At 40.1% G+C, this 14,733-nt stretch overlaps 1 protein-coding gene across 2 annotated transcripts; it reads left to right on the top strand.

The window, feature by feature from the left end:
* Nucleotides 1–684: 684 nt before the first annotated feature.
* ifrd2 (interferon-related developmental regulator 2) lies at nucleotides 685–14,163 on the top strand. Of its 2 annotated transcripts, XM_004070328.5 has the most exons (13): nucleotides 742–1,230; nucleotides 2,981–3,037; nucleotides 5,554–5,670; nucleotides 7,227–7,311; nucleotides 7,427–7,551; nucleotides 8,296–8,453; nucleotides 8,745–8,798; nucleotides 8,988–9,166; nucleotides 11,496–11,604; nucleotides 11,691–11,825; nucleotides 11,948–12,076; nucleotides 13,402–13,494; nucleotides 13,572–14,163. In XM_004070328.5, the coding sequence occupies exons 1-13, from the start codon at nucleotides 1,188–1,190 to the stop codon at nucleotides 13,650–13,652; spliced, it is 1,365 nt and encodes a 454-aa protein (XP_004070376.1). In that variant the 5' UTR covers nucleotides 742–1,187; the 3' UTR covers nucleotides 13,653–14,163. The 2 variants fall into 2 exon arrangements, with proteins under 2 accessions (XP_004070375.1, XP_004070376.1); XM_004070327.5 differs by lacking the exon at nucleotides 2,981–3,037 and having other exon boundaries at nucleotides 685–1,230.
* The last annotated feature ends 570 nt before the right edge of the window (nucleotides 14,164–14,733 follow it).

Here is a 14,733-nt window from a genome sequence, read left to right as displayed (position 1 = left end):
CAGAGACTTAAAACCTTCTTTTTGGTAATAGTAATTGTTGACCTGAGGTGACCCAGACCAATTCCTACAGAAAAGCCTCCAACTCATTTAAGAGTGTTTTTCCTGTCTGCTCCCTTTTGTTTTTCACAAATGTCTGTCATTTTTGCAGTTATTACCTTGTCTCTCTCTCTTACATTATGGCAGATGTTACATTGTCAATGTGTTTTTTTTATTTAAAATTTGCAAACATTCAAGGCAGATGATGTAACAGTCTAGTAGATTCTTCATTTCCTTCCGTTTAAGGTGGATTTAGCCACCAAACTGCTTCAGGTGAGAAAAATTATTGTATGTTGTTATGAAAATTTGTGATTTTTTTTATGTCAAGAGTATTTTTAATGGAACCGTTTTTCTGTGTCCAAGAGTCTTTAAAGTGATCAAATAAATGAATAAAATTGAGAGAAAAAAATCGGCCAATCCAAACTTTAAATACGTTATTTAATTAACCATTCAGATTCAGATTTCACGGGACTGTGACGTCACGGACCCACGAGTAATACATTACAAAAAAAACGTACAAATATTAACTCTCAATAATTAACTCCACAATAGTCTATGGAAGTTTAATTAATACACTTTTCTAACGGTAGAGAGTTTTATTCGTCGGAAAAATTAACATTTAAAACGATGTGCACAACTTCTATGGCCGGAAACGGTAAATGTTTTGTAGAACAAACCTGGCAACCCCGGCCGGCCGGTCGGTTCATTAGTTATCGAGGGGAAGATGGTGGACCTGGCGAAAGGAGCGTGCTCAAAACTCCGTCATAAACACTTCGAAACATACTTAACATCTCAGCTTAGTGTCAGGTATAGATTACCCGGAGACAATCATAGATAATATTGGGAGAAAACGATTGAAACGTAAGACTTTTCCGCATCTCTGGGCTCCCTATTGTTGGACTGAAAGAAGACGAGAGTTGCAAAACGTGCTCATAGGGACGCTAGCTAACAGTAACCGGAGGAAGAGGAGGATTTTTATTTTTAAATACATTCTAATCCACCTAACGAGTTAGATAGGGTGGGTCATTTTATCGTAAACCTGTTGCCTCTCTTCCAACTGTTGAATCTGCTGACTGAAACAAGCTAGTTAGCTTGCTACACCATAGCTAGCTCCGCTGTGACCTGGCGGGTCACTCTGAAAGCTGCTCGAGATGCCGCGGAGTAAAAAAGGGAAACGTGGCTCCAGTAAGCCGGGTAAGTACCAGAAGCGACCAGGGTTAACATCATGGCAACTCTGGCTAAAAGCCAGGCGAAACGTTTTTCTCCCCCACACAAGAGACAGCAAGAGCCGAGACTTCTGCTTTCAGTTGGGAAAAGTAGCAGCTGTGTGTCTGTCTCCACATGGCGATCAGCCGGTCTGACTTAAGCAGTGATCAATAGGATGACCTTTACAGTCACTTCAATTTGCTTTATTAGCCAATGTGAGGATTAATAATTGGGACTTTTGTTTTCCATTCAGTTTAAAAAGCGCTCATAACAGATTTGCAGTCAGATTTAGGAGTAATGGCTTGTTAAGTATTTCAAAATAAAATGATTCAGTGCTTGAGTGTAAACATTTTCTGATTGTAACTAAGACGATAAAATAAAAGCTTAAAGTAACAGCTGTTAGTATTTTGGTAATACTTTATTATTAAACTGTCATTGAGACATTTGGGCCACACTGAAGTTCATCTAAATTATAATTAAATAGCAGTGGAACCACTGAAGAACCCTTACAGAAAGCCTGAAACACTAGTTTTCACTGACCTGGACTCTGTCCATATCGGTAGGCTATACTTGTATAGGAAGATATATTTTTAGGAGCTGTGCATGTGGTGTTGCATGTGTGCTGATGCAGTGTATAAGGAGGAAAATCCCTATCTGTTCTAGAGCTTCTTGCTGTTCATTGAACGCATCAGCTGAAACTGTTTGAGTGACGGGAGCATGGGCCTCAGGCTGGAATATGGTAGGCCACTTATTTGCCTGTTACAGGCCTCTCGTGTTTCATGAAGCACCACTGATTTGGAAGCATGCACTGCTGTTCAATGCAGGGTTTTCTCTAAACACCTTCAAACCCCAATTTATTGGAAGTAAAAGCGACGTGTCAGGATGAAAACTCATCAGCTTTTTCTTTTTATTCTTGAAGACCCACTCCAATTAAGTGTTTTTGGTGTTTTTAACACGTTCTTGTGGGATTCTTTTTCCTGATAAGGAGTACAAATACATGTAGAAAATTGAGCTTAAAATAGCATTTTATATCTTTTGACAAACTGTTGGGAATCAGGTGCAGACAAAAAAATGCTGTTTGGAAGCCAGTATATGTGTGATGTAGAAAATACGCTGCTCCTTGCTCTGCTCCATTCGGTTGCATCCAGTTGCAGACAAATACATCCATGTACGTCTTTGTTGTCCCCGTCTGAGCTGACATCTGGCTCCAAATGTTATGGCTGAATAGCCTCAATGTTGCTCACCCTTTCTGCTGCATCTGTAATGTCTGGTAAAGGATGTGAAGGGCTGTAAGCTAGCAGGAGAGTGTCTTAGCAGAGAGCTCTCAGCAAAATGGAAGGGACAGTAGGGTTGTGTCGCGCCGGCAGTCTCGCTCACAGCTCAGAGTTGAATTTGTAAAGAACTTATGCCGCTCTGCAGAAACTATTTCCTGAAAATGACAGATTTTTTTTTTTTTAATTTTGGCTAAAAACGGCATAAACCTAATTTAAAACCCACTGGGAAGGCTTTTAAAGTACCTCAAAGGATAATCGGAGTGGGTCTTTAAATAAAGCTTTAAGTTTTGGAAATGTTCAGGAATGTTAATCAGGAAAAAAATTGCAAAAATCTTTTGAATTGGAAACGCTTTCCTTTTTCCTCCCTACTTCACAAACTCCCATTCCTCTATCCATCTCTTCTCCTTTTCCATGCTCCATATCTCAAACATCCATTCATTCCACGGTTCACACATGATCTCTAGGATCTCTTCGGCAGGAGGTTCTTCAGCTTCAGCTGTCGGCTAAAGCTCCGCTGAAAGGTACCGTAACTCCTCAGATCTGCCCAGAAGCTCCTGACTTGATCCCTGGTTGACTGCATCCTGTAAACTAGCAGCCACTGACATCTTTTTCTTTTCAGTTAAACATGTGTAAAGCCTTATTACAGCACTCCCTTAAGAATCTCCCTATCCTCCAAACGTCTTAATGCATGTCAGCCCTCTAATGCTGTGAAATAATGCTGAGCTCTCATGCTGCAGTTTACATCAGCGGCTCAAGCTGCTTATTTTGTTTCTTACTTTAAACTTTACGACTTAAACTGTTGTTGGTTTGTCAGGAGAGGCTCGACCCCCAACCCAGACTAACTGCTGGAGCAATGTGTGACTCCTGTGCAAACATAGGATAACAACACAGAACAAACACAAGAACGCTGGGGCGGGTTGTCACACTTCTCTATAACGGGCTGTGTGTGGGTAGGTCTGCGTAGGATGGTGTGTGTGTGTGAGCAGTGGTCAGGAGTTCACGAAGGATAGCAGTAAAGATTTTGTCCGAGTCCGAATTCTTCCCCTTCGGCTTTTCCCTATCCCTACATTTAGCCATCCAAACGGAGAGTTATGGAAAAAAAGTGTCTCCTCTAATTGTAATGGCGTATACTTGTATAGCGTTTTTTCTACCTACAAAGCCCAAAGCGCTTTATAGTCACAGAACCATTCACCCAGTCACACACACATTCACACACTGGTTAATTAAGATGCTACTCTCACTCGAGAGGGATAGTTATAATAGTTAAACTATTTCAGACAACCCTACCAAATGTAGGGGCATTTGGAGGGGTAGGGGAAGAATTCAGATTTGGTCTTTGACTTGTACAAAAGGAGAAAGTGGGTCATGTCTTTTGCAAACAGAAGCATTTTGAGGAAAGCGAGCAGGTTTATTTTACCCCCTCATTCTGATAACCTATGTCAATAAATGCAAGAGCCAGTCGTTTATTATTTGATAGACTGTAGGCTTATACTTTATCACAGATATATAAAACCAACAAACTGCTGTTTTCCCAATACATTCAGTATATGCCCTTTAATAAGAACCGGATCAAAAAACCACTGAAAGATAAAAAGCACACTTGATGATAAATTTTTTTTAAGGACAAGCCATCAATGGTAATCAGGTTCACCAAGGGTTCACCAAGAACTGTGTGACCTTTTGTCTAAACAAAGAAAATGGACAACAGACAATTAAATATAAAAAAAACCTAAAGTGTTCTATAAGCCTTTAGAGAAAAATTAGTTCAAACAGTAAAATTGACCCCCCCCCCCCCCCCCCCCCCCGATCAAATACCATTGACTTTATATGAGTGTGATATCACTCATAGTAAATGACTCCTGGCTCCAACCAAATGTAGTCCATTCAGTCGCCAAATTTTTGCAATACAGATGTTGCCGTGTTGGCGCCAGACAATGTTAATTGGTAGGGATTGGTCCAAGTCATTTTTATGGCAACCGCTTTTGCCGAGCAGGAGTACGCTTGTTGGAATCCACACCAGTTGAAATTGGGCTACAAAAAATCTGTCAATCAAATGTTTCGTTGGACGAGGGCGCCAGAAGGCACCACCTGCTTTTGAGTCATGTGATCGGTCAGTTTATAATTTGAATAACTTGCACTACAGCAAAAGTGTCATAAAAAATAGGATTAGCAAGAACATGATAAAAAAAAAAAAGGTATCATAGCAAAAATGGTTATTCTGACAAATGGAATGACTCAGTAATAGCAGTTTATTTCTCTATAGAAGTCTACGGGATTTTGACTTTCTGGAGCCAGCAGAACGCCAGAACAGTTTGGAACGCCAGGGGGGGGGGTCACTCAGTTCAGTTTTCTTAAACAGTCATTGTTAAGTGCATAAAGTTAACCAGTAAAAATTGAAAAAAAGTTGTCCCTGTGGTGGTATGCATCTTTGGGTTGCGTTGTCATGGCAGCAGCTCAGTTCACTTGCATCTGGATTTCCTGCACAGCTTATTTTTAACGCCTACGGCATAAATGACCCGTCAGTCACCTCAGTCATCCCCGCTGACCGGGATCTGAATGCAAACACACACAAATGGCCTGTCTGACCATTCTGGAGTGCAACACAGTGACGGGATGAGCAGATGAATGACCCCTCTGGTCTTCAGTAATCCCTCCAACAGTTGAAATTCCAGAGCAAACAGGAACCTGAGGGTTAGCTCGGCTCCTCTGCATCCTCTAAAAGGCTTATGTGCCGACGCAGGAACGGCTTTGTTCAGAAACGCTTGACAGATGTTTAGGAGGGACTCAAACCTAAAACGCTGAACCTAAAATGTTCTTCAGTTTGTTCATAGACTTTCTTAACCAGTGGACCTCCAAACAACTGATTTTAATAGTATAATTCTTACAAATGACCCCTAATGTTTTCCTGCACAGACAGGGACTCTCTGCATCTGTGGTCCTCCTCCGCCTCCTCCTTCAGCCCTTTCGCTCTCCTTTAACTTCCACATGCACATCTCCGCGTGCATCTCACTGACCCTTTTTTGTTGTTGTTTTGCAGGTGTTAAAAATGGGATGAAGGGAGAATCTGCTGCCAGTGACGATGAGCTGGCATCGGATATTCTGAGTCACTACAGCAGTGCCAGCGAGGGCACATCGGTGCTGGAGGAGGGTTTAGGTCAGTACTGGCACACAAACACAGCTCACTGTTAATTCTACTCACTCAAAAACTCTAGACACATTGTCATTTTTTAAAATAGGAAATAACTTAAATTGTGTTGATTTGTATTTAATAATTGCATTTTACTTTAGAAAAAAAACCTTATTTAGTTGTTTTTTTTTTTTTTTTTTTAGCTTCCAGGTTCCCTTAACTTTTGAGGGTAAACTTTATCTTCATCCTCTGTAAAATATCTGCAGCTGCTTCAAACTTTATCTGTACTCTAGATTTCATGAAAGGAAGCATTAAAATGTGAGATTTTCTTTGAACTGTGAAAACAGAAGCTAAATTGGGCGCCAACTTCAGCCTCATCTGACTTTTAAGGTGCGATGAATAAATACAAAAAGAAAAACGCTCACTTAAGTTTTATTTTCTCATTTTAATCATAAATACGAATCCATCGTTTTGAAAAACTTTATTAGCAGTGTCCTCGTAACATTATACAGCTGGGTGTTGAATCATTATTAGGATTTGTGGGGACAGCTGTTGCAATAAATCCATATTTGGAGTAAAAGCTCCTGGTTTTGTCTGTTAAATGGAGATTTCTTTTTCTTTTGAAGCCTCATCTGTTTCCTCTCTGGCTCTTTTCGGCCAAAAGAACCTTTACAGTTATGTTTTTTTTATCTTTTTCAACTATGCTAGCTTCGAGGATTTGGTTTGGAGGTCGGTGCAGCTGCTGGTTTAACTAAAATTTGGTTATAAAACATGGTAATGTACTGGGCCTGCACAATATACCGCAAATTTATCGTTATCGCAATATCCAGCTCTGCAATATGCATATCGCAAAAGACGGCAAATATCGCAATAAATCGCAAACCCAAAATGTGTTAAAACAATCTTCTAGCAGCTTGAAGCATTTAACGAATCAAATAAATCCCTTTATGCTTTGACCAATCAGATGGACGCCTTCCCATTGTTGACCAATCAGATGGAGGCCTATTATGTTAACCCTGGTCCTGAAGAGCCTCAACCCTGCCTGTTTTCCAGCTCTCCTTAACCAGCTTGCTGTTGATTGGCTGACTCAAGTGATTTCACATCCTGATTGACTGAACACACCTGATTTTGGTTATCATTATCGAGCAGTCTAGGGAGAATTGGAAAACAGACAGGGTTGAGGCTCTTGAGGACCAGGGTTAGCCACCCTGACGTTTGTCCCCCATGTCGATGAGGGTCATTTGGAGTATAATTTTTAAACTGTTGCAATGAAATGGGAATGATGTTTTTGTTTATTTTTCTATTTGTTTATTTACCGCAAATTTATCGTTATCGCAATATTGATCACTAATATCGCATATCGCAAGTTTTCCTCATATCGTGCTGCCCTATAATGTACCCAAATACATACTTAAAAAGTTAATCTGTAACCATTTTACATCTGACCTTCGTTCAGTTTATGTTGAATGTCTGTGTTTAATTTCAGAGTTTATCTTAAGCTTGAACGTCAAGCTGCTTTCTTTTGTTTTATTGTTATTGTGGACGTAACTAAAACATTTTGTTTTGTCTTTGGTCCAATGTAGGAGGTGAGCAAGTGGATGAGCAGTCAGCCCAGGAGGAGACGGAAGACAAGCTCAAACAGTGTATAGATAACTTAACGGACAAGAGGTGAAGGTTTTTACAGCTTCTGTTAAGTTCTAACCTGTTTTAGAGAGAATGAAGATGTTCAGGCGAAGAACATCAAAACAGTTCTGATTCTTGTTTGTCTTTTTAACTCTCTCAGCACCAAAACACGTCTGGCTGCCCTCGAGTCTCTGCGACAGGCCTTTTCTTCCAGAGTGCTCTACGACTTCCTGACAGAGAGACGTCTTACTGTGAGCGACTGCCTGGAAAGAAGTCTTAAAAAAGGTCATTTTGGGCTTAAGAGGAGCCGTGATCCTTTGATAGTTTGAGTCAGATTGGTAACAAACTTCAAGATTCGATAATCGGGGAAGGGTAAAGCTTTGTCAGTAGATGATTCTGAGTGAAACAGAGGTCCGCTGGAGCGATTTGAGGAAAACTTGTGATATTAGTGATCAATATTGCGATGACAATATAGTTTGCGATACATGAAAAAATCAGTTACAGTTCACTGCAACAGTTTAATTTAAATAAGAGTCAAGATAACTTAAATTATACTCCAAATGACCCTAGTCTACGTAGGAGTTGAACATCTAACATAAAACAGCTCCATCCAATTTGTCAAATGCATAAAGGGATTTGTCTGATTTGTTAAATACTTCAAGATGCCATAAGATTGTTTTAGCATGTTTAAAGTAACCATTTATTGTAATTTTCGCCCTCTTTTTGCGATATGCGTACTGCATAGCTTGATATCGCGATAAAGATAAATTTTATTATGAAGGCCTATGTCTGAAGGTTCCCTCCCACTCACAGAGATCAGAGATGATTTAATTTGGATTCAAATGCTGCTTCTGTCTTCTTCTGTCATCTGGACGATGGAGGTTTCCCCACAGGCAGGAGGCCTCTGGCCTGAATGTGTCAATCATTCTTTCTCTACAGACTCTTAGTTTTACTTTTGGCTTCAAGTGTCTCTAAGAGCTTTAACTGACTTCAAAATTATTTTTTCTTTTCTTTTCTTCGTGTGTCTAGGCAGCAGTGAGGAGCAGGCATCAGCAGCCACACTCTTCATCCTGCTTTGTATTCAGTTAGGAGGCGGGGATGAGGCAGAGGAGGGCTTCAAGATGCTCCGCCCTATCCTTACCACCATCCTGATGGACAACAGTGCCAGTATGGCGGCTCGCCAGAGTGTAAGGGAACAGCATGTCAAACAAAACTTCATTTCTTTTTGCAGGAGCATGAAGTGCATTAGAACACACGAAAACATTTTTTTTTGGTCATTCTATTTTCTTTTCTTTGAAGTTGGAAGTGTAGCTGTTAATCAAATCCAACTTTTAACTATAAATATGAAAAATAGAATTTCTAACATGAGTTTTGGCTCTTTAAGAAGCCAGTTCAGATTTTTCTCTTGAGCACAGATGAGATGTATTTGTGTTTGAATCATTGCAGCCCTGAAATGAACCTCTTTCTATTTGTGTCAGTGTGCTCGGGCTTTGGGGATGTGCTGTTACGTCTCAACTGCTGAGGAAGGAGAGGTGAGATGAGTTTTAGACTAAGTCAACAAAAATATGTCCGTATTCTAACTTGATCAAATCCCTGTTGGGTATCTCTGGATCTTTTAGGATGTTTGGAGTTTTAGTTCAACAATAACGGTGTAGCGTGTTACAGAGACATCCTGCCTGTCAGCTGATTGCTAACTCTTCCTCTCCTCATATCTGTTTCAGGATTTGTGCAAGTCTTTGTCTCTCCTGGAGGGCATCTTCATGTCTTCCTACCCAAACAGAGAAGGAACGCTGCCCACACCCAAACCTGGAAGTTCAGGCCTCCACACTGCAGCCATCCAGGCCTGGTCGCTGCTCGTCACCCTCTGTCCAGCCTCCAAACTGTCTGCGCTGCTCGACTTGTGAGTAATACTTTCTATAGAAGGGCTCGGCAATGTGGCACGCCGCACACGCATGGAAGGACAGGGCACCGGGGGTGTGACAACTTTCGGATTTGGAAAAAGAAATCTGGTTTGAGTGACAATCTCTTCTCACAATGAGCTTTTTTATTACCACCATGGTGCATGAGAGGAAGGAAAGGATCCATTCATGCAGCGCTGTTTATGTGACCCCGCCCACTTTTATAAATACTGCCACTTTTCTACATAAACCTTCATGAACGAGCGATTTAAATTAATGTGCACCACAGGAAAAAGAAGAAAGTTTCCCACAGTGAAATGAAAGTGTGGTAATAATGAATCCTGTTTTGAAACGGTTGCCGGTGAGATGACATGCGGGGCGACGTGAACACATGTCTGAGTGAACATGAGCGCGTGCGTGAGTAGAAAAAGCATGCAGCTGATCTGCTAGCTGTTGCACACTTTTAGGACTGCACAGCTGGGGTTTTTTGGGTCATGTTTTTAGCGGCGCAGTGGCTGACATTTATGAAGTTATATGTTCAGTTTGTTGAATAATAACCAATCAAAGTCAGAATAAACCCAGACTTTCTTTCTGTTCTGCTAAATGTCACAAGAAATGTGAAAAGGTTTTAAAATAAATACACAAACAGCTGATCACTGCTTTATTTACAGGGGGTTTAAAAAAATGAAGAATAACGCTATGCAATTGTGGAAAATGTATATTACTATAATTAGCATACCAAGGAAAACAGTAAAAACATTTAATTTTACATTTTTTCAAGCACCATCATTCAGTCCCTGTCTCACAATGTAACAAAAGATGAAAAAGACAAAGTGTGCTTTTTTTTTATGTTAATGGTTGTAAAGTTCTTATAAATGTTGATGGTATTTTGTTCTGACGTACTTGTGGTTTCAAACAAACATAGTTTCAATACTATTTCATCTTTGTCCTATTTCCCTTTGCAGTATTGTTATAAAAACACTTGTTTGAGTTAATGCCAAATATGTTTAAAAAAACTGTTTGAGCTGCTGTTTGTGAATTTAAAAACATTTCCGATTTATTGGAAATGTTGTTGTATTCCTTTTATTAAAGTGTCCATTATAGTTGGCGATGGCACAGTTGTTAAGGAGAACATTTCAAAATTGTCTTCTCATGTTTTAAATGTTGCTGACCCATGAGGAATCTAGTTCATTGAAACCATCTTCCTCCATCTGAAAAGGCAGAATGATGTTGAACAACAACAAAAGCTATGAATCGTGTGCACTTTCTGGAAGAGTTTCTGAGAAATAAACACATTTTTGTTGTTTTTCTGACACAAGTTTGATTTCATCACACCTAAATGAGTATTTAGTTAATCAGGCTTGCATATCCTCTCATCAGTGTGGTGATGATATGACAAAGGGAATGCACACCTTGCTGGTTCTAGGAGCATGTCATCATTAGCCGCGGTTACATGGGCAAAATATCTTGATCGGATCAATGGTCGGATTAAAATTCAACTGTGTACATGGGATCAGAAAATTTTTTCCGATTAGAACAAACGTTCACATGGGCAACTTTCAGTCGGAATAAATCATTTGGGCTTCTTGTGGAAGAACGGACACGCGCTAACAACATTAGCCTTTGAAGAACATAAACTCATGCGGGAAATGCCGCAATCTGCATCAATGCTGCACGTAAATATGTGGGAATAACATCAGCCTTTATTTTTGTCGGGACACGACTGGGAACACAAATCCACATGATTGTTTGAACGGTTTCTAAGCACTGAGAGACATTTCTTCTTTGAAAGGCTCGCACACCGCCCCAAAGCCGCTCTGTGTGCACTGGAAGTCCGAGCTCTGCTCGAACACGGTTCTCCTGACAGCAGCTAACCGAGAGCGGCGGGACGGATCGCAGTCACACACACAAACAAACAACAAAACGCACACGTAACAAAGCATCCTCCCCTCAAACACAAAGTTATTAATCCAGCTGTTCTGCTCAGAGACGCAGTTTCCTTCGGTCCACCGTCACACGAGCCAGGACCGTGCAGGGTCCAGACGTCACAGGTCATGAAGCGCTCCTTCCCCGCATCTCCCTCGTGAGGGGTGTAAGAGAGGGGAGAGGTGGAGAGCCAGAGGGGCCAGAACGGAGCGGCGCTTCGCACTGGGCCTCCGCAGAGCAGCCGGTCGGTCCGATCCGAACGAGTCTGATCGGGGCAGACTATTCCAAACGGCGGGTTTACATGACGCATTTTTCTTCCGATCAGGCGTTTTTTCCGATTACTTTTGTCCATGTAAACGCAGCTAGTGAGTGAATGTGTAAATAACGGGCTGTTCTTTCCTGCAGTCACCTCCCAAAGCTGAAGGCTTGTCTTCAGAGCAGTGATGTCAACTACAGGATTGCCGTGGGAGAAGCCATCGCTCTGCTGGTGGAGTTGGGGCGAGACATCGATGAGGTGACCGCTCACTTTCAGCGCTGTGGCATGAAAGCAGAAGACGTGATGCTAAAGCCGTATTGCCGCTCTCACATCTGTCTGCACAGGAGTTTGAGGTGGAGGACAGTGAAGGTCTGTGTGAAGGTCTGAAGAGTTTAGCTACAGATGGAAACAAACACAGAGCCAAGAACGACAGGAGGAAACAGCGCTCCATCTTCAGGGAGGTGCTGCACTACATAGAGGTGCGGAACGGTTCCTGACTTTTCCATAAAGGTTTTTGTGTGTTTTAAATCTGACTAAACAAAAACAGAAAACAACCATTTTTAAGTTGAACATTATTATTGGGCATCTTTTTTCCCTGCAGAATGAGGATTTCACAGAGGAGAAGATCAGGTTTGGGGTAGAGAGTGTTTACATCGACAGCTGGATGAGGAGAAGAATCTATGATGCCTTCAAGGAGATCCTAGAATCTGGAGTCAGGCATCATCTACAGGTTAGTCCTGTCAGAAAGAAAATGCCGACTAAGCAGAATGTGTTCTGATCTGGGTTTAAAAACTGTTGCAAGTAAAATTTCATTTTTTTTTAATTTGCTAATTAACAAGTAACAATATAGAATAACCTTTAAGTTGGCTCATACTAAGCTTGGCTTAATGTCATAAAACAATCCAAAACAATACATTTAGTATAAGTAGGGATTCAGTTTAATGGTGTAACATTTGGTTTGATCTTAAACCAATATTTGTGGCATCACTGGTGGACACTTCATGACAGAGAAAAGGTCTCTATTCCCAGTGACAAAAACACAGTTTGAACAACTGGAATGAATCTATTTATTGAAAAAAGAACTTCTGACTTTAGAGTCTGAACAGGTCTGTCGAATTTTTGCCTTTGAATCTGTACAACTGATTAATTGTCTTTTTTAGTACGCTACCTATTTTTTTAATATTATTTTTTTTAGTACAGTACCTTTTTGCCATACCTTTTGTACATCATCTTTTAGTGCAGTACTTTTTACCCTTCTTTCTGTACAGTAAATTATCATTCTCTTTTTATAAAATTCTTTTTTCTTTCCTTAAGTGTTGTTTAAGTGTAGTAAACTTTTTCTTTTTTTTGACAGTACTTATGTGTATTTTATGTTTTACTGCAGTACTCTTTTACTTTTCTTTTTTTCATACCATATTTTTACTACAGTACTTGTTCTTTTTATGCTCATCTTAGTAAAGTACCTTTTCATAACTGTTCGTTTTGTGCTGTATTTTTGTACATTTTCTATTGTGAAATACTTTTTCTATCTGGTCTCTTAGTGTGGTACTAGTTTTTTTTTAAAACCATATTTGCAGTGCAGTACCTTTTGAGTAGCAACTTTTTTCACTGTTACTGTATTCTTTTATTATTGTTGTTTTTTTTCCCCCTGTACTTTTATTTCTTTTTACCATATTTTTCATACAGTACCCCCCCCCCCCCCTCTTAACATCAGAAATGGGGGTTTGTCTTTGGAAAAGTGTTTAACCCTTGTGCTATCTTAGATGACCCCACCCTTACATTGACGTGTTCTCCCTACCATGACAAAAGTGGATAAAGGTGAAAAGATTTCATGTAATCCATGGACACCAGTGAAGATCACAAATCATTGAAGAAAAAAGGTTCAGAGCACTGTCTAGTAGGTCTAGATGACCCAACTCCCAATGTTAAAGTGCCTAGGATAGCACAAGGGTTACAGGTAGTTTTCTTCTGTTGCTGTGTTTTATGGAGTTCAATATTTAGCTCAGCCTGTGACTCGCAGTAACAAACATTCTATTCATTTTATTTTGGATGCAGTTCAACCCACTACTACGAGACATCTTTGGCCTCGGACCCCCCCTTATACTTGACGCCACCATCAAAGCCAACAAGATCTCACGGTTTGAGAAGGTAGAGGCTGTTTCCTGGTTGAAAGTTGTGACGCTGCTGCAGCAGAAAACATCTCACTCTTGTCTCTGTTCTGACAGCATCTTTTCAACGCCGCCGCCTTTAAAGCCAGAACCAAACAGAGGAACAAAGTCAGAGACAAGCGAGCCGACGTCATGTGATGAAGATGAAGGACAGTGGAGGGACTCTTTGGGTTGTTCTGAGATGGATCCATCATGATGCCTTCTTCTCTTAACTGTATCAGATGCACAGACTCACCAAAAAAAAAAAAAAAAAAGTTTTATACTTTCCTCTTGTGCTCTTAAATTTAAAAATGCTGATTATTTTTATCACTAAAGTGTCTCACTGTAAGAGTCTGGATGTATTTCGGAACATCTACTCAAATGTAGTTGTAATTACAGACTTTTCTTTAGTGCATCAAAACCCAGAGTCAGTCTGAGGCTTTGTGGTGTCAAATGAAACTGTGTAGAAGGAAGCACAGGATCACTGAAGTACATCTGCCCATCGTTCTTTAGTCCTCCATCTTCACTCAGAGGTAACTTCAGCAGCCAAAACAACAAGCAATGCAACCTTTAACAAACTGTGTGCTTTTGTGTGTGAGTGTGTTTTACTTGGAATTAATTCAACACTTCAGTATATAAAAGAAGACTATAATTAAAATATTAAATCAGTCATCTTTGTGTTCATCTCATGTTTGGAAAGGACTTTTCCTACTTTAATTGTCTTTTACTTTGTAATTTATTGAGAGCGGTCAATTGTTTACAGACAATGATGAAAAAATGGATAAAAATATGTTTTTGTCCTGTTTATTTTGGTGGAAATAGTCATAAAAATCTGCTTTAGATATTCTGAACACAGTTATGGAAATTGTCTTTTAATACTTTCCTTCCTGGACAGCAGCTTATCAGAGGGAGCTGCTTATCAAACACTTGATGCTGTTTCTATGGAAACCCCGTCCTGTATATTAAAAGACAAACACCTCTTGTAACGTTAGCTTTATTGGATTTTAACAAAAACCTGAACACCAAGAAGTGCCAACTATAGAATTCAGCATGGTTAACCCCTTGATGCCTTTTGATGTAAATGCATATCAAACCACTTCTCTTCCAAATTTACATAAATGTATCTATTTCAAAGCAAACCCTCAAGTGACACTTTCTTTCATAAATTCAGCCATCAAGGGGTTAAGAGTGAATGAGATGTTGCTGAATCCTAACTAAACCTTGTAGTTTTGGTGCTAGA

The sequence above is a fragment of the Oryzias latipes genome, chromosome 7 (assembly GCF_053564925.1).
Source record: "Oryzias latipes strain Hd-rR chromosome 7, Olatipes_Hd-rR_3.1".
Taxonomy (NCBI): domain Eukaryota; kingdom Metazoa; phylum Chordata; class Actinopteri; order Beloniformes; family Adrianichthyidae; genus Oryzias; species Oryzias latipes.
Note: the sequence above shows the minus strand (reverse complement) of the source record. Positions and strands in the feature narration are given on the sequence as shown.

Bases quoted from the DNA above. Each gene is read 5' to 3' on its own strand.
- ifrd2 (XM_004070328.5), top strand. From the start codon at position 1,188: ATGCCGCGGAGTAAAAAAGGGAAACGTGGCTCCAGTAAGCCGG. The intron at 11,826-11,947 runs GTGCGGAACGGT...TTTTCCCTGCAG, and splicing joins AGGTGCTGCACTACATAGAG to AATGAGGATTTCACAGAGGA. The intron at 13,495-13,571 runs GTAGAGGCTGTT...CTGTTCTGACAG, and splicing joins AGATCTCACGGTTTGAGAAG to CATCTTTTCAACGCCGCCGC.